This window comes from Camelus dromedarius, chromosome 14 (genome assembly GCF_036321535.1).
Source record: "Camelus dromedarius isolate mCamDro1 chromosome 14, mCamDro1.pat, whole genome shotgun sequence".
Classification (NCBI taxonomy): domain Eukaryota; kingdom Metazoa; phylum Chordata; class Mammalia; order Artiodactyla; family Camelidae; genus Camelus; species Camelus dromedarius.
Window position 1 is genome coordinate 42,639,208 of NC_087449.1, and position 18,911 is coordinate 42,658,118.

Consider the following 18,911-nt stretch of genomic DNA (forward strand, 5'->3'; position numbering starts at 1 on the left):
AAAAAAGCCTACACTTACTGCTGCCTAGTTGCAGACCTGATTCCAACTGCTTCACATGGAATTCATTTAATCCAACACTCTGTGAATTAGTGGAGCTATGTCCACTCATCTAATCCAACACTCCACCCACTGAGATCCAGAGAGGTTAAGTCATTTGCCTAAATTGCACAGTTAGTGAGTGGAGGAGCCGAAATTCCAACCCAGGCGTCTGACGACAGAGCCCCAAAGACCTGTGAAGGTCCTTGGGATCTTGGACCAGCTCCTGCCACTGCTCAGTAACTGATGGATGCCTGAATGAGTGAATGCAAGAATAAATGAATGAAAGGGCAGATCTAGTCTTCTCTGCCCAGTTACTACCTGCCTGAAAGCCACCGGCCCCGCCCCAGCAGCGAATGCCAGGAACGCGCGCCGGGGGTCTGCGGCGACTCAGCGGGGAGCCGGGCTTGCACAATGCAGGTGTCGGCTGCTCCCTCCCTTCCGCCACTTTGAGGCTCCCGGACAGCCCCGGCCGCTGCTTCCTGCGCACAACCCCGGGGCCTGCGACATCCGGCTCCCCGCCCTCCTGCCCCCCAAGTCCTAGCCCCGGAGTTGAGTCGGGGAAGGGACAGCCCCCAGCATTTGGCGGGAGGGCTGGTTTCCAGTCCCGAGTCTGCTTCCTGGCTGAGTGCTTGGGGCAAGTCGGCCAGCGGTGCCACCATGGATCTGTTGCCTCCTGTTCCTTCCCGTCCCACGCCCCTTCCTTGACACACAGAGCGTCAGGGTGGCCCGACACTTAGAGCCAATTTAAATTCAGCACCCACCCCACCCCTCCACCACAACTATGATAGCAATAATAGCTTCTGCATCATGGAACACTTTCTAGGTGATGGGAACGTTCAGCTGAGAGTTTTGTATGGGTCATTTCATAGCATATTCACAACAGCCATGCTTGAGTATTCCTATCCCTATTTGACAAGTGACTGAAGACCAGACAGGAGACTGAAGACCAGACTGGTTAAGTGCTTTTCTCAGATCATGCAGTTAGGGGGTGGGGGAGCCCAGATCTGTTTGATACCAGTTTCTTGCTTGTTCTACACAGTGTTCTGGGTATCTGCTTCAACATTGTGGCCCAGGGACTTCAGCCAGGCCTGGGAAGACAGACCCAGGTGGGTACTTCTCTGGCCCTCAGGAAGCACTCCTTCTGATAGGGGAAGACTCTAGTGCTTGATAATCCCAGAACTCATAGAAAGGCATGCCTAGGCACTTAAGCACAAAGAAATGTCAGATGGAGCGAGCACATTGCACAAAGTCTGAGACTGGGTGAGGACCTCAGGGCCAAACTCCTCCAACAACACAACAGTGCTTCCCCCACCATTATTGACACCCCACCCCCCAGCCTCTGCCTGCTGAAATTCAGTACTCCATCCATGGACTGAGGTCATCTCTGAGTGTGTGTTGGCAATACCTCTGGAAAAGCACATCTCCTCCCCACAAGACCTGATATGGGAAAGGCCTGGGCAGTGATGTCCTGGTAAATATTTAACAGTTGGAATAGGATGAGGGGACACCCACATTTGTAGCATTTGCAGGTTTCCATGGAGTAAATATTCCACCACGGCCAATGTCAAGGTATCATAGCGGGAGTTAGACAGTAGCACACCATTATATAATACTTCCACCATAACAGATATAATAGTAAAAATATGGTAAAATAGGTGGGAAAATAAGTTGGGGTCTTTACTATCTTTGTTTATAATATTTATTTAAATGTAAATTTATATAATTTAATTTTTAATGACCATGTGTAACAACCAGCTCCCATGATTCCTGACAATGCAACAACTAGCTCTCAATAAGCAACTCCAGCACAGCACTACGCTTAGGTCACTCAAGTCGTAGAACTGGCAGCTCTTTCTACTTCCTCCAGCCTCAGGGCTTCTATCCTTGGGATTCATCAACTCTCTAGCTTGGGTTTCCCTCTAGTGGACAGAAAGTTCATTCCAGGTGATTCTCTGGCTGCACCTGTGCCCAGAGCAAGGTGTAAGTATGAGTTGTCATCCCTCATGGAAAAAGTTTCCGAAGGAAAGTTCATATGGTTTCACAATTGTCTTCAGGCACCAGGCACTTGGTATTCTGCCTCTCTGAGGTGCAGTGCCTGGAGGGTCCCTAGGCTTCAGCCATTACCATGATCTCAAAAATCCCGTCTCAACAAACTTACAGTTACCAGTGGGTAAAGGGGGTGGGAAGGGATAAATTGGGAATTCAAAATTTGCTCCTCTTGGGGAGTGATGGAAATGTTAGCTATCTTGATTGTGGTAGCTGTTTCATTGGTGTATACATCTATCAAAATTCATCAAATTGTATATCTGAAGAAAAAAATCCCATCTCATCCTCCACGTGACAGTTCAGGCTGGCTACATCAGTTGCCCCTCTACCCCCAACAGTTCTCTCTAAAAAAGCAAACTTGAGAGACCCTGTTTGTGTCAGGGCTTAAGTTTCCACATAACTCATAGCCCATTAGGGAAACACTGATGAGGACCATTCTTACTTGTTGGGCACATATGAGAAGACAGAGTCAATAAGATGCCTAGATGGGGCTCTGGACACCCCCTCCTGCATTATGCTTGGATTCTCCTCTTCCAGAAGTGATCTTTCCAAAGCACAGATGTATCTGTGTCACTTCTCCACTCACAAACCTTCTATAATTCTCCGTTGCTTTCAGCTCAGCCCAAACTCCTTAGCCAGACATTCAAGGCTTTGATTGAGACCCAGGTATATTGTTTCCCTTGAATCTCTAAAGAAAGAAAGAGAAAAAACCTGACGTTTTAGAAATTCTCTTTGGGGCCAGGCACTGTGCTAAATACTTTGCAAACAGTATCTTGTTTAATTCTCCAATAATGCTACTGGATAAGGAGAACCACTTTACAGATGAGGAAACTGAGAGGCAGCACAAGCTGGCTCAGTGTGACACAGCTTGCAAACAGAGAAGTTTTATATTTAGCTTACTCGTCTTTGTTCTTGAAAGCTGTCCCTGTCTCTCTAGACCTGGCCCCTTCCCCAGGTTGGCTGCAGAGTGAGATGAAAAGTCTCCAGAACTTACTCGCTTCTCACTGCACTCAAGGAAGTGCCACATTTCTTAGGGTTCTAGGGAAAGGACTGCTTTTCAGTGAAATTCAAGCAGAGCCACAGACTTCGGATAAGAAACTAGATTTTAATCTGGTTAAATTTTTCTGGTGTTGATGCCAATGTCCTTCCTTTCCCCACCTTCCCTCCTTTTTCTCCTTAACTCTCCCTTCTCATCTTCTCCCACCTTCATCTCCTTAACTTCCACTGGAATCCTAAACATCTTTAAGACTCAGATCAAATTTCTCTCCTCCAGAAAGCCCTCTCAGATCACCTGGCTCAGGAATCTGCCTAATGAAAGTGAGAATTGCTGCAGTTTGAATGGAAGAGCAGATTTCTGGCTAAACATGAGGATTGATCCCATATGTTTACCCCCACTGATTCCTGAAATTCCACTAAAATGACTGTAAATGGATTAGGGAAAAAAGTATAAACTCACAAGGGAAGGGAATGATTGCTTAATGGATCTGGCGTTTCTTTTGGGGGTGATGAAAATGTTCTAGAATTAGTGGTGATGGTTGCACAAAAAGAAACAAAGAAAGACAGACAGACAGAAAGAAAGAAAGAAAGAAAGAAAGAAAGAAAGAAAGAAAGAAAGAAAAGAAAAATTAATTAGTGCAAAATTTGAACCCATGCCTCACACCATATACAAAATTTAACTCAAATGGATCAAAGACCTAAATGTAAAAGCTAAAATTATAAAACTCTTGGAAAAAAACATAAGGGGAAATCTACATGACCTTTCTTTTGGCAATGAATTCTTAGACATGATACCCCAAGCCACAAGCAACAAAAGAGGAAATAGATTAATTGGATTTTGTCAGAATTTAAAACTTTTGTGAATTAAAGGACATTATGAAGAAAGTGAAAAGACAGTCCACAGAATGGGAATAAATATTTGTAGATCGTGTATCTGATAAGAGTCTAGTAATCAGACTATATCCAGACCTCTTACAACTCAATGACAAAAAGACAAATAACCCAAGTAAAAAATAAGTAAAGGATTTGAACAGTCTTCAGAGAAGATATACTAATGGCCAATAAACAAACAAAAAGATGCTCAATATTATTAGTTGTTGGAAAAATGTGAATCAAAACCACAATGAAATATCACTTTTCACCCACTAAGATGGCAATAAAAAATAATAATAACTGAAATAACAAGTGTTGGCAAGGATGTGGAAAAATTGAAACTCTTATCATTACTGGTGGGAATATAAAATGATGCAGTCACTGTGGAAAACATTTTGGCAGTTCTTTGAAAAGTTAAGCATAGAGTTGCCAACTGACCCAGCAATTCCACTAGTAGGTATCTACCCAAGAGAATCAAACACATATATATTAAACAAAAACTTGTGCATGAATGTTGGTAGCAATATTATTCATAATAGCCAAAAAGTGGAAACAACTCAAATGTCCATCAACTGATGAATGCACAAAATGGGACATATCTATATAATGAAATATTATTCAGCCATAAAAAAGAGTAAAGTACTGATGTATGCTGCAACATGGATGAACCTTGAAAGCACAATACTTAGTGAAAGAAGCCAGATGCAAAGAGCCACAGATTGTAGATTCCATTTATATGATATGTCCAGGATAGGAAAATCCATAGAGACAGAACATAAATTAAAGGTTGCCAGGAGGGCAAGGAATGACTGCTTAATTGGTTGGGGGCGGGGGCAGTTATGAAAATGTTCTGGAATTAGAGGTGATGGTTGCACAACCTTGTGAGTATATCAGAAACCACTGAATTGTACACTTCAAATGGTTAGGATGGTGAATTTTATGTTATGTGAATTTTACTTCAATTAAAAAAAAGAAGAAGAAAGAAAGAGGAGAGGAGACCACAGCAATTGAGAGATGTGACGCTGGAAAACAGATGGATGAGGACTGGCTGACTTAGCAAAAGGCCAGAGAAAGGTGAAATCTAACTGCTTATCCTGGGAGTGGGGAGAAGGAGACAGAAGTGTCAACAAGCAATAAGCCTATTAGTGCATCAGAACCCAAGACCAGCTCAGGAATGGGAGATGCCGGATACCTTTGAAGGCAGGTTGTAGGATGCAGCTGAAAATAGACTTGCATGGAAGTATAAGGAGTTAGACTCCTAAATCTCCTCCTTCAACCTCTGCAGCCAAATGACTGCCCTCTTCCAGCTTGTCAGGAGATTGATTTCACAGCCGAGAACAGGACTGACAGACTGTACTGTAATCAGGGGGGATTTGCTGCACTGTAAGACCTTCTCATCCCCTTTCCCCTCTTGGTTCCCAGAACACCAGCAAGCAGGCTTAAATCCTTGCCCCTGGTAGAAGATTAGAGGACTTCTCTATGTGAAAATTTAAAAACCCATGGATTCAGACAGTTGAAGAGTTCCTGGTAAAACTACCAGATGCCTGCTTAATCACCCTTTAGTGAAGCTTCATAATTGACAGACCCCCTCCTCACTGCACACACACAGAGCTTTCAATCAGCTCTTAATACTCCACTCTTTACTGTAAATAAAACTGACAGCAAGGATCACCAGACATTTGATGAAATCCTCTAACAAAAAAATTTAGCAAAGTAAATTGGGGTTGGAGGGGGGACAGATTCCAAGGAACTAGGGAAAACAAGGAGCAGAAGAAATCTTCAAAATTTATAATTAATATAAAAACTATTATTAATAGCCTCGGAGAGAAAAGGGGGAAAATTTGTGTTCTTAGAAAAAGAACAGGAAGTTACAAAAAAGGAGCATTTAGGGAACAACAACAAAAGAACTCTTAAAATTCTTCTTAATATAGTAGTCCAAAAAATTAAATCAATAGAAAGTTTGGGAGTTGAGGAAATCTCCCAGAAAGTTAAAAAAAAAAAAAAAAAAAAAGGCAGCGGGGAGGGTATATCTCAGTGGTAGAGTGCGTGCTTAGCATGCACCAGATCCTGGGTTCAATTGCCAGTACCGTCATTAAAAAATAAATATAAATAAATAAACCTCATTACCTCCTCCCAAAAATTAAAAAAAAAAAAAAAAAAACTTAAAAAACCGAAACAAAACACAGAGGTAGAAATGAAAGAAAAGATGAGAAAAGGGTAACAGGAGTTTCAGAAAGAGAGAAGAAAAGAAAATGGAGGGGGGAGATATTTTTTTCAAAAATAGAGTATCAGAGTGAATGCATTTCCAGATTAAAAGGCTTAGGGAAAATAAGGCAGAAAAATCCTGCAATGCAATTCTGACACTAACTATCCAGAGCAAGCCAAGCTTCGCAAGTTAAGGGCACAGTCCTCCACAAGACTACCCTCACTTCTGACGCCAGCTGCAAGCCCAAGGGTTCCCAAGCCACTCACACTTCTGAACAACTGGCTACAAATTCAGGGAGTTCCCACTACACCTTGAGGTTCAATACTATGCTAGAACAACTTATGGATCTCAGGAAAACACTATACTTAGGTTACAGATTTATTATAACAAAAAAGCATACAAAGCAGGACCAGCCAAAAGAAGAGACACATAGGACAAGATCTCAGAGGATCCCAAATGTGAAGCTTCCATTTGTCCCCTTCCCGTGGAGTCATAATGCATCACCCTCCCAGCATATGGATATAGAGTATTGTTAATCAGGAAAGTTTACCTGAGCTTCAGTGTCCAGTTTTTTATTGGGATTTCATTACATAGGCATGGCTGATTGAATCATTGGCCACCTTCCCTTTCCTAGAGGTCAGGTCAGTAGCACATAGCTCAAAGCTTCAACCCCCTCATCATATGGTTGGTCTTTCTTGTTTGGTCAACCCCTATCCTAAGTCACCTTAAACTATCTAGGGGACCACCATGAATAATAATCTCATTAGCATAAACTCTCAGGGCTCTGATAACAAAGACAGTCCTATCACTCTGGACATTCTAAGAATTCAGAGGCTACCTCCTAGGTACAGGAGAAAAGGGCCAGTCAAATTCTTTGTTATTCAACAGACCCACACCAAAGCACAGTACTGAAAAAAATCAGAATGCCAGAGACAAAGAGCACTTCCTAAAAGCTTCAAGAGAGAGAAACTGGTCACATGGAGAGGTTTTTACAGCAAATGCTACCAATCTTCTAAACAGCAATGATGGCTGCTAAGAAACAGGAAAGCAGTATCTTTAAGTTTCTTAGGGAAAATTATTTCTCATCTAATATTCTATACCCAGCTGAACTATCAACAAAAAGTCAGGGTATAACAAAGACAATTTCAGAAATGCAAGGCCTCAAAAATTTTACCTCCCAAGTACTCTTTCTCAGGTAGCTGCTGGAATTTCCAGGAGGACGATGAAGGGAAGTCGCAGGATGACAATTGAGAAGCAGTCCTAGAGATCATTCAATTCTATTTGGAACAGAAAAACAAAGGGCTCCAACAGGAATGTTTTCAAGAAAAAAAATGGAATTGGTAGATTGATTACCTGACATGTTTGACCATATGAATTGATCTTTGTAGTTCTGGTGGGAAGGTGTAGGGTTAAATTCATATCCGTAGAGTAAGTATATCCATAGAAAGAAATATCTACATCAAAATCTAAGACAAACAAAAGTGCAATTTTTAAATTCTGAATAAAACTTTATGAGAGGAAATGTCATCAGTGTATTACATACTCATACAGTCAAAATATAGATACTGAATATTTTAAAATTGAACTGTAATTCTAGTGGGAGGGTAAAGGAGGACCAAGTGCATGAGGTGGGAAGGGAAATATAACAGCTACATCTCCTATTTTAAGTGTCAATAGGAATTTGTAAATTCCTATTGGATAGGGGTAGGGGATTAAGAAGTACAAATTATTATGTATAAAATAAACTACAAGGATATAGCGGGGGAGAGGATATCTCAAATTGTAAAGTGCATGCTTAGTATGTGTGCAGTCCTGGGTTCAACCCCCAGTACCTCTTCTAAAAAATAAATAAGCCTGATTACCTTCCACCCAGGAGAAAGAAAAAAAAAATTTTTTAAAAACAAACAAAAAATAAAATAAAATAAGCTACAAGGATATATTGTACAATACAGGAAATATAGCCATTATTTTATAATAACTATAAATGGAGTATAGCCTTTAAAAGTTGCGAATCACTATATTGTACAGATGTAAATTATATGATATTGTATATCAACTATATTTCAATTAAAAAAAAAGAAATGGGAGAGCAGAGAGTAAATGATATTGTGGTTGTAGTGGGGTTGGAGGGACACTCTACACTTAAATTAACAGCAGCATGGTCCAGTGGCAGAAGCACTAGATGAAATAGATCCCAGGAGGAATCCAACCTCAAATCACTGACTATAGTCTGAGGTAACCTATTGTCCATTTCCTTATCTGTGAAATACTACTACTCCTATTGGCCCAATTCATAGATTTTACCACTGTTGTTCAGAAAAAGTGAAGTAATAAAGTGGTTTGAAATATTAAAGGAAAAAAAAAAGATTCTTACTGGACTTTCCAGCCTCTAGAGCTGTGAGAAACAAATTTCTGTTGTTTATATGCTCCCTCCCCCAATTTTTAAAATAGGTTGTCTGTATTGGTCAAAACATGGAAGGAAATACCAGGAACAAAAAACAGCTCAACCAGTAGTTGCCTTTGAGGGGAGTGGGAATCAGGGGTGGTGAGGGCAAGGCAGAAGACTACCTTTTTTTTTTTAAACCTTGTCTTATACTTAGTTGATTTGGAAAAACTATGTATATGTATTATTTTGATTCAAAATATATTTTAAGAAAAAGGGAATTTAAAATTGCAGAAATTTATGTTTTTAATTGGTTTGAAAAAAAAAACTGCAGAAAAACGGAGTGTCCCTAGGGTAGCGTTTGTTACCTTGGTGAATTCATGACCATCCTGAGTCCAGACATCACTCAGAGACCAGAGCTGTTAGCCCTAAAAGCAGCAGCATCTCTGTGGAACAGACACACACTAACAGGGCTCATGAGACTGATATTTCAAATCAGATGCCAATTCATTAAGTTATAAGGGAAAGCAGGGCTTTGAAGCAGACTGGATCTTCTTGTTCACTGATGAGTGCATTCTCTTCCCGTGGGCAGATCTACACAGGGAACAGAGGAGTTTTCAATGGGTTGCTTGGTGATCCCAAGCACAAGTGAAATAGGGAGAAAATTGGGTGGTTTCAGAGAATGATGCCTCCATCTCCCTTGTTCCTGGACCATCACCTTGGGTCCCCAGGCAGTGCTAGGATGGACACTCTGGTGATTGCCTTGACAACTCTTCTTGATCTCTGCTTCCTTGGCTGTCCAGACCCCTCCTGACTGGCACCTTCTGCTCGTTAGCTGCAGTAGTACCTTTTTTCAGGTTAAAGTCTGACTGGGCCTGACAGTTATTTTGTCTCCATCAGGTAAGTTGGTATATCTTAACTTTAAAGCATTGTGTCCAGTCAAACAGGTAACACATTTACAAAGCACCCTTGATGGACCAGGCTCTGTGCTAAGCCCTGAAGTTACAATGGTCAACAAGACTAATATTTGTCCCTGCCCATATTGAGCTTATAGTCTGGTGAAGAAGACCAAGTTTTCAAAGTGAAGGAGCAGCTTAACTCTCAGAAGACAATTTACTTAACTTTATCCCAGTTCTTGAGTCGAAGTCACCTCCTGGTTGCCCCCATATATCACCTACTACAATGAGCCATGGGGAGGGTCTGTTAAGTAAGAAATCTTATCTAAATAAAGAAGACTCATTTTCCAAGCATATATTCCCAACATCCCATGGATTCTATGCCCCCAAATCCTTCTAGTAAAGTGATTTTCTGCTTAAACGTATCTGTCATTTGTAACCAAGAACTTGGACTGATACAGCAACCATTTCAGACTTATGTGGAACAGAGGACAAATTCTCAAAAGGCAGTTTCAATCCCTCTGCCTCCAGGCTGCAACCAAACCTAGAACTTCTCTGTGTCTTCCCTTCAGCACAAAGCAGGGCACATAGACTGTCTCAATAAAATCTAGTTGGCTGAGTCACTCAGTCAGTTGACAGATATTTGCCAGAAGCTGCACTAGGTACTGAGGTTGTAAACCTAGTAAGAGTTAGTTGCTGCCTTCAAAGATGTCCTACATGTACCTTAGATCTAACATATGCAAAACTGAGGGTATCATCTTCCTTGCCTTTTCTCCCAACCCATATATCAACTCACACCTTGTGTCCCATGCTCCACCCACACCGAACTGCTTGCACATCTCATTTCCCTCTGCTGGGATTTCAACAGTGAGTCGTTTAGTGTTCTTAGAGCACAGGGGTGGGAAAGAAAGAGATAGACAGCAGGTGGTCAGGCTGCTGCTTGTAGACCAGACCTTGAATGCCAGTTAGAGCATTCTAGATATATTGGCTGCTATCCAAGTTACTTTCCTTGGTCTAAATAGAATGACCTTATAGTTTAGCTTTCCCTTTTCTACTGAAGTCTGCATAGAAGAAGATACAAAGCTTACATTTTCATTATCTTGGCCAGAGATGCAGCAGCAAGCAATATCCCCATTTTACAGATAAGTAAACAGAGGCTTTAAATGACTTGGCTCTACAGCCAGCAAGTAGCAAAGCAAGGGCTTGAACAAAGTTTCCAGACTCCAAGCCCCTTTCTTTTCCCTACCAGTAAGCTTCTATAGAGTGTTTTGTGTGTGATGTGAGGGAGGGGAATCTCAGCCCTGACCTGATTCTAGGGAAAAATTACCACCCGCTACAGGGGCTAAGTCTGTTCTGCTTGCCTTTCCTCCTGCTCTAGTTTCCTCCCCTAGATACTCTATCTTCTTGAATCATCACAACAACCCTGTGTGGTATCACCATCTTTTCATTTTATAGATGAGACTGAGGCTCAGAAAGGTTAAATTTCGGGCCCCAAAGTCCAGAATCTTCACCACCTCGCTTCACCTCTGTCGTTCCAGCTTTGGAGCACCAAGCTAAGGAAACGGGCCACAGAGTGATGAAACGGATGCCCGGGAATAGCCCCAGTTCGGGGCTGAGGGCCACCAGGTGGCGCGGTGGAGGTGCGGCTGTCTCTCCACCTCACCCCACAGCGGGCCAGACGCACCTGAACTAAGCGCGGCTAGCCGGGGGAAGTAGGCTGGCGGGGCGGGGCGGGACGGGGCGGGGAGTAGTTCTCTTCCCCAGCCCAGAGTCTGCAGGGAGCGCGGTTGTCGTTTGGCCTCCAGGGGACCACCCGGGCCTCGCCAGAGTCACGGCCCAACCAGGCGACTGCCGGGCTGCATCAGCTCACCGCCTGCTCTGCGCTCCCCAGTGGGCAATTCATTTTGAGGGGTGCAGATAGAATAGAGCGGGAGAGAGTAGCCAGGAGGGGTGGGGTTGAGACTCCACTGCCCCCACCTGTCGACCGGGAGGGGGCGGGGAAGGGGCGGGGCTTGTCCCGTAGGTCCCGCCCCCGGTCCCTGAGCCTAGGGCGCGCGACGAGATATAAGGCAGCCGGGAAACAATGCGCCTGCATCTCGCGCTCCCGCGCGGCTCCCGGGAACGTCCCGGTTGCCGTGCGCGAGCGAGGGCGGGAGCGCGCGCGCGCGGGGCGAGCTCTTGAGTGCGGGCCGCGCGCTCGTTGGCGCGCATGTGTATGTGTGCGGGCTGCCGGGCTGCCCCGAGCCGGCGGGGAGCCGGTCCGCTCCAGGTGGCGGGCGGCGGGCGCGAGGTGAGGCTGCGGGCGGCCGGGGGACAGGCGCGGTCCCGGGGGGCGGACTGCAGGCTGCCTTCTGGGCACAGCGCGCCCCCGCCTGGCCCGGCCGGGCCCCGGGAGCTGCGCTCCGGGCGGCGCTGGCAAAGTTTGCTTTGAACTCGCTCCCTGAAGCCTAGTCCGCGCTCTGTGAGCTGCTTACTTGGGCACGCTGACCCGGGGCTGCGCTGCCCCGGACGCGAGGGAAGGGCACGGGCTCCCAGCCGAGAGACGGGGAGGGACTAGAGCCTGGCAGCCCGCTGTGCTGGGAAATCGGGGAACGCTTCCCTCCCTGGGCCCGCAGCCCGGTCAGCACGTCCTCCTTCCCTCCCGCAGGGAGAGGACATGGACTTCGATTCGTACCAGCACTATTTCTATGACTATGACTGCGGGGAGGATTTCTACCGCTCCACGGCGCCCAGCGAGGACATCTGGAAGAAATTCGAGCTGGTGCCGTCGCCCCCTACTTCGCCGCCTTGGGGCTCCAGTCCTGGCGCTGGGGACCCGGCCCCTGGAATTGGTTCCCCGGAGCCGTGGCCCGGAGCGGGCGCCGGGGATGAGGCAGAATCCCGGGGTTACTCGAAAGCTTGGGGCAGGAACTACGCCTCCATCATCCGCCGCGACTGCATGTGGAGCGGCTTCTCGGCCCGGGAACGGCTGGAGAGAGCGGTGAGCGACCGGCTCGCAGCTGGCGCGCCCCGGGGGAACCCGTCCAAGGCGCCCGCCGCCCCGGACTGCGCTCCCAGCCTCGAAGCCGGCAACCCGGCGCCCGCTGCCCCCGGTCCGCTGGGCGAGCCCAAGACCCAGACCTGCTCGGGGTCCGAGAGCCCAAGCGACTCGGGTAAGGACCGCCCCTGGCCATTCCAGAGGGGGGCACCCTATGGGTGGCCAAACCTCTGCCGCTGAGGTCAGGCACTGGGTCTGCGCAAGCCCTTCCGCCACCTCCCCCTTCCTTTGGCTGAAGCTGCCGGTGTAGCCCCCAGCGGTGTCTGTCTGGCACGTGGGTGTGTTAGTAAACAGTTTGAAGAAGTGGCGTGGGAGCCAGCGTCCCTTTGATAATGATTGGAGCCCCAGGGGACAAGGGAGACAGGGTGAGGCTTGGCGCCTGGAGAGGACAATACTGGGATTGGACTGTAAGGGATTTCTGCCCTCCGGAGACTGAAAGTGTCCCTTAAGGGTCACTCCAGGCCTGAATTTTTTTGTTGCTGTTTCTTTCCCTGGGAAACTCACTCCCCGAGGGAGAGAAGAAGCTGAGGAGTTTTTTGTGCAAAGCCAAAGCCTTTATCCTTTTAAAAACCTGGTTTCCTGCCTGCTTTCCTTTAAAATGACAATAATGGCTCCTCTTGCACCCCTCACCAATTGTGCATCCACACCATCACCAGTGAGACAGATAGCAGAGAAATGGCTGCTTCCCATTGACAGATGGAAAAAATGAGGCTTAGAAATAAGATATTACCAGCAGTGAAACCCAGCTTCCTGCCATTCAGCCAGCATCTTTTGCCCAGTCCTCCATCCCACCCAGGCACTTCTTCCTTGATGTTTAGAAGGTCTTCATGGTAGCTTATCTGAGAAGGGCTACATCTTACGTTTTTACTTTGGCCTGAGGTGGGAAGGTGTTCCTCTATCTCCCTCCCAATTCATCTGAGGGCTTTTAGCTGTTTCCTTTATTCAACAAATGTCACTGGCTCCTACTTCGTGCCAAGCTCTGGGCTTGGAATTGGGATCAAGATATGGAGCTCTAGGCTCCCCTCCCTCATCCTTGAATGCAAGTGTAAACCTCACTGAGGGTAGATTGCAGCATCCTGTGTCAACAGATTATGTTGTTCTTAGCCTAACCTCTTCTTGGAGGTACCCATGAGAAGTACAGGAAAGGGTGCTTTTATAGGGTGCAAACTGAGGCTAGCGTCAGGTAAATCAGGACAGAAAACTCACTGTAGCTTTTAAGAACTTTTATGTGACCATTTAGAGGGAACTGGGTAATGGGGTATTGAAGCTGTCATACACTTGGGGGAAAATAAGGGTAACAAGAAAAATTAAAGTCAATTTTTTCGTTCCACTGTGTTAAGGTCATTTTTAACCTGCTTGCTTTCTACACCAAAAACTTGTGTTTGTTTAATTGCTGGAATGGGAACTTTGAGATCAAGAAACCAATAAAGATGTATCTCTCCAAAGGCTGATGGAGTGATAGAGTGGGAAAAAAGCATTGTTTTGGGAGTTTGGAGCTCTTAGCTTGAGACTCCAAACATTTCAACAGTGTTGTGTGGACTTCGCTTATCTGGGTTTCAGTTTCTCCCTTTGCACATGAGGAAGTTAGACTTGATTGTCTAGCCGAGGACATTTCCTTGTCTAGGTAGAGTTAGACACTACTCTGAAAATGAGGAATGATGTCTTAGATTATTTCTTGCTTAGGCAGAGCCTTCCCCAACCAAAAGCTTTAACACTGAAATACTTAGTTTGGGTTGTGGGGAAGCCTTCTGAATCAGTTTCTGACCTGCCCTTTAACCTGAACCTGTTTGCAAGCTCCTGGTTCACTCACAGGCCACATGGCCCAGAACAAAATGCAACAGATTGCAAACAATGAGGGGGGTGGGGAGAGTGACTGACGGCAAAGCTCAGCCAATAGGGGCTAGAGGCTCGGTAAGACAGCATTCCAAACACGGCTTAGCCAGCCAATCACGGGCCTTGGGGCCAGGAGGGCTGAATGGTCAGGTTTTATTAATGGAGAAATAATGCGATTGTCCACACAATGGAAGCCTCCCTGACAAAGGGGCTCAAGCATCCTGACATGCAAAAGAGGCCGAGAAACTGAGCTCTTGTGTTGTTAGGCTGAATCCATTAAGGTGGCTTTCTATGTGGGGGCTGCAAAATGTGTGGAGCAGGAAGGTACTCCCCTAATTGTCCCTCTCCTGGTTGGGGTAACCTAAGAGACCTTACAATGAGGGAATGATAGGCGCATGTCCCGGTGTCTCTGGTGTTTTGGCCCTTGCATTGAGACATTCCCCCTGTTGCTCAGTTCCTGCCCTCAGCACAGGTAGCTTGGTAATGGATGCTTATACATTTGTGAAGTTCCTGCAGCTTTTGCCGACCTGTGGTGACAAATCCAGCCCTCTTCTTGTCCAGGGAAGGGGGTGGGGCAGGCGACCTATAAATGATGGATGACTTTAGAAACCCATTGAACCCAGGAGCAAAAATGCTCCTAAGGGAAACCCTTTCCTTCCCCTCTGTGGGTGAGGAGAGATGGGTTGTAGCCCTCCCTTCTCTGAATCTTCAGCTGAAAGGGATGGCAGAATAGAGAGGTGGGGGAATAATAGGATTTATAACTTGAGAAAAGTAACAATTCCCGAGTGTAGGCTGTGCTGGGCAGGAACAAAGGGCAGCTCTGCCCACAGACCCTTCATTTACAATTCTGATGGGGCATGAAAGAGCCCGACTGGGGAAGATCTTTATAGCTAAACTTTGTCCCAGACCAATAGCTCTTTCTCTCCATCCCCTCAGTGGGGGAAGGGAGAGTCTGTGCAGACTGGGGGCTGTTGGCTTGGGTCTGCCTTTTGTTCTTATCTAAGCCTTGCTTTGCAAAGGAAATTGGAGAATATTTTCCTTCTTATTTCCCCACCTTTCCTTCACACTGCCCTTACCCTCATTACAAATGAATCAGCTGGCTTCAATTTGTTTATGTCTAAATTGGGAAAATGTCACCTCTTTTCTCAAGCTCCAACATAGAATGTATGCGTTTCTCATGGGGTGTGTTTCTTCTGTTGATCTCCCTTCTTGGACAGAGGGTGAAGAGATCGACGTTGTGACAGTGGAGAAGAGACAGTCCCTGGGTGTACGGAAGCCAGTCACAATCACAGTGCGAGCAGACCCTTTGGACCCCTGCATGAAACACTTCCACATCTCTATCCATCAGCAACAGCACAACTATGCTGCCCGTTTTCCTCCAGAAAGCTGCTCCCAAGGAGAGGCTCCAGAGAGAGGTCCCCAAGAAGAGGCTCTGGAGAGAGAGGCACCAGAGGAAAAGGAAGATGAGGCAGATGAAGAAATTGTGAGCCCCCCACCAGAAGAAAGCAAGCCTCCCCAGCCCTGCCACCCCAAACCTGTCAGTTCTGACACCGAAGATGTGACCAAGAGAAAGAACCACAACTTCCTGGAACGCAAGAGGCGGAATGACCTCCGTTCCAGGTTCTTGGCCCTGAGGGACCAGGTACCCACCCTGGCCAGCTGCTCCAAGGCCCCCAAAGTAGTGATCCTGAGCAAGGCCTTGGAATACTTGCAAGCCCTAGTGGGGGCGGAGAAGAGGATGGCCACGGAGAAAAGGCAGCTCCGGTGTCGGCAGCAGCAACTGCAGAAAAGAATTGCGTACCTCAGTGGCTACTAACTGACCAAAAAGCCTAACTGCTCTGGCTTAACAAAGACCCGAGTCTGTTTTTTAACCTCCCCGCTCCCCCTTTAGAAATTTGCACATTTTGGTTATGGTGGGACCTCCTGGACAGTAGATCCCAGAATGCATTGCAGCCAATGCACACATAACAAAGGCTTGCATTCTTGGAAAGCTTGCAACCTGGCTCTCCCTCTGCCCTGACTCATGGGAGCGCTGTGGCTTCTCTGGCGCCTTTTGGCTTCTCAGGCGGGCAGCTGACTGAGGAGCCCTAGGGTCTGCCTAGCTCACTAACTCTGAAGAAAAGCCTGACAGATGCTATGCAACAGGTGGTGGACATTGTCGGGGGGCTCCAGCCTGCATGAAATCTCACACTCCGGATGAGCTTTAGGCTGGGAAAGGATGCTCCCACTGGTGTCTCTGGGGTGATGCTAGGACAGCTGGGCCTGGACGCTCTCCCCAAGGCTCCTTTTTCCAGGAGACATACGAGCTGTCTTGGGTGAAGATGAGCTCGCAGACTCAGATCAACATGGACCATTACCTCACTGTCAGACACTTTATAGTAGCTGAGGAGTTGGAAACCTTTAATATATATATTATGATGTTAGATGACACCCCTCCTCCCACTCTCCACACTGCAACCTTGAGAACATCTAAAGAGCTTGGCCTCTAAATTCTTCGTCTCAAAGCCCTCTGGGCCTTTTCCTCTGAGGCTGAGACCATTCTTTGCTCACAAGGGACTTTTTTGTTTCCTTCTGCCTTTGTTATGCAATGGGTTCTACAGCACCCCTTTCCCACAGGTCAGAAATATTTCCCCAGGACACAGGGAACAGGGTCCCAGCCTGTAGCCTGGGAAAGGCTTGGAGTCCTGGCTGTGAACGTGTTCCCTGCCCAGGTGTTTTCCATTTTGGAATCTTCTCAAGGTAAATGTCCCACATCTCAGGAGGGAGAACTGTACCACTTCCTCTTTCCCACCTCCCTCTCATCTCAATCCGACTCATAAGTTTGAAGTTCTAGTAAGACCATGCAAACCTGTCCTTTTCATGCAACTCCAAGGAGCTTGCTGGCTCTGTAGCCACCCTTGGGCCCTCTGCCAGCCTGACATGAGGCAGATCGCTTTCCCAGAATCTGGGCCTTACTGAAGTTCTTACTGGGAGAGCTGCTGGGACTCATCCAGTGCTCCAGAAGGTGGACTAGCTTCCTGTGGGCTTTAAAGGAGCTTCCAGGAGCTCTGCTTAGTGGACCATGATGGATTTTACCCCAGCTGGACTCAGCACCTCTAAGTGGATTCCAGGTGCAGCCTCCCGTCTGAGTAAGGCACCCGACCCAACAGGTGTCGGGTGGGCAACCTCAGGGGCCCCTAAGCCTGGCCAGGAAGAAGGACCAGCCCTTCCAGAACTCTGCCCAGGGCAGCAGGTGCCTACTGGTTTGAAAGTGGGGGAGGGGAGGAGGGTAGAGTGCTATTTGTGGCTCTGGAGAGCCAGCTGCTACTTCTAAACCTATTATGCACGATGGTCTGTTCCTGAGATTGCTTCCCGGCCTCAGAGAAGCCCTGTGGAAGTTTTGGGAAAGCCTCCCTACCTTCTGGAGCATGATTTTTGGGAGCCACCTGACTTCTGGAACTGCCTTTGGACAGCAAGTGGGATGTAGGTTACGGCTGTCTCACCCAAAGAGCTTGTTTTATAAGCTGCTGTTGGATATTATGCTGGGAGCAGTCCGTTTTTTTGTTTTTGTTTTTGTTTTTGTTTTAATACTGTATTTTTGTATGCCTTTTGCAAAGTGGTGTTAATTGTTTTTGTACAAGAAAAAAACTCTGGGGCAATTCTCCTGTTGCAAGAGTCTGATTTATTTTGAAAGGCAAGTTTACCTGAAATTTTGTATTTAGTTGTGATTACTGATTGCCTGATTTTAAAATGTTGCCTTCTGGGACATCTTCTAATAAAAGATTTCTCAAACATGTCAGAGTGGGGGCAGCTTATGCCCACCGCGTCCCCCGAAACCAAGGAAAACTACTTCAGGGTAGCCACAAGTGATCTGTAACCACGTTGCTAACCTGGTCACTCTACTTTGGGTTCCTGAAATGCCACTTTAGACACGTCTAAACAATGTAGGTTCAGTAGTTGGTGAACACGAAATTCTCCTGTGAATTGGAGAATGCTGAATTTGCACTCTAGAAGACTTGAAATCCTGGTTCCACCATTTACTTGTCCTGTGCCTTTTAGCTTTACCCAAAAGCTAAAAGCCCTAGTTTCCTTATCTGTACAGTGGGGCTAAATGCTACTTCATGGGGAATTGGCAAGCATTAAATGAAGTAATAGACTTTAAACTCGCTTTCTAAAAAAATAAAATAAAACAAAAATTTAAAAAAGAGGGGGAGGGAAATGGCTCAGTGGTAGAGCATATGCTTAGCATGCACAAAGTCCTAGGTTCAATCCCCAGTACCTCCATTAAAAACAAACAAACAAACCCACTTTCTAAACTATAAAGCTATAAAGCCCTAAATCCTCTAGGGTGGTACTCTTTTTACCTTAGTGGTATTTGCAGGATACGTTTTTTTAAAATTTTATGAGAATTTGTGGTGTAACGTGATTTTTTTTTTCTTTTTCCCTTGACTAATAAAGGAAAATGATTGCTCCCTTTCCCTCCCATAGTTCTCATAAACTTGCCGTAAATGCAAGAGGGGAGAATTTAATAATAGCCATTCCTGATGGAGCACCACCTACATTTAAGCACCCTGCTCCTTCCTACACATTATGCCACACCAACCACGTGCCAGGGCTACAGAA

The 18,911-nt window shown here is 46.2% G+C and overlaps 1 protein-coding gene across 1 annotated transcript; it reads left to right on the top strand.

Annotated features, from left to right (window-relative positions):
- The first annotated feature begins 11,510 nt into the window (after positions 1-11,510).
- Positions 11,511-17,950, top strand: MYCL (MYCL proto-oncogene, bHLH transcription factor). Its single transcript, XM_031464874.2, has 3 exons — positions 11,511-11,729; positions 12,087-12,591; positions 15,527-17,950. The coding sequence occupies exons 1-3, from the start codon at positions 11,649-11,651 to the stop codon at positions 16,123-16,125; spliced, it is 1,185 nt and encodes a 394-aa protein (XP_031320734.2). The 5' UTR covers positions 11,511-11,648; the 3' UTR covers positions 16,126-17,950.
- The last annotated feature ends 961 nt before the right edge of the window (positions 17,951-18,911 follow it).

What these genes read in the sequence shown, in the direction of transcription:
- MYCL (XM_031464874.2), top strand. Translation starts at nt 11,649, where the DNA reads ATGTGTATGTGTGCGGGCTGCCGGGCTGCCCCGAGCCGGCGGGGAGCC. An exon ending in TGGCGGGCGGCGGGCGCGAG is followed by an intron (nt 11,730 to 12,086) that starts GTGAGGCTGCGG and finishes TCCCTCCCGCAG; the next exon opens with GGAGAGGACATGGACTTCGA. An exon ending in CGAGAGCCCAAGCGACTCGG is followed by an intron (nt 12,592 to 15,526) that starts GTAAGGACCGCC and finishes CTTCTTGGACAG; the next exon opens with AGGGTGAAGAGATCGACGTT.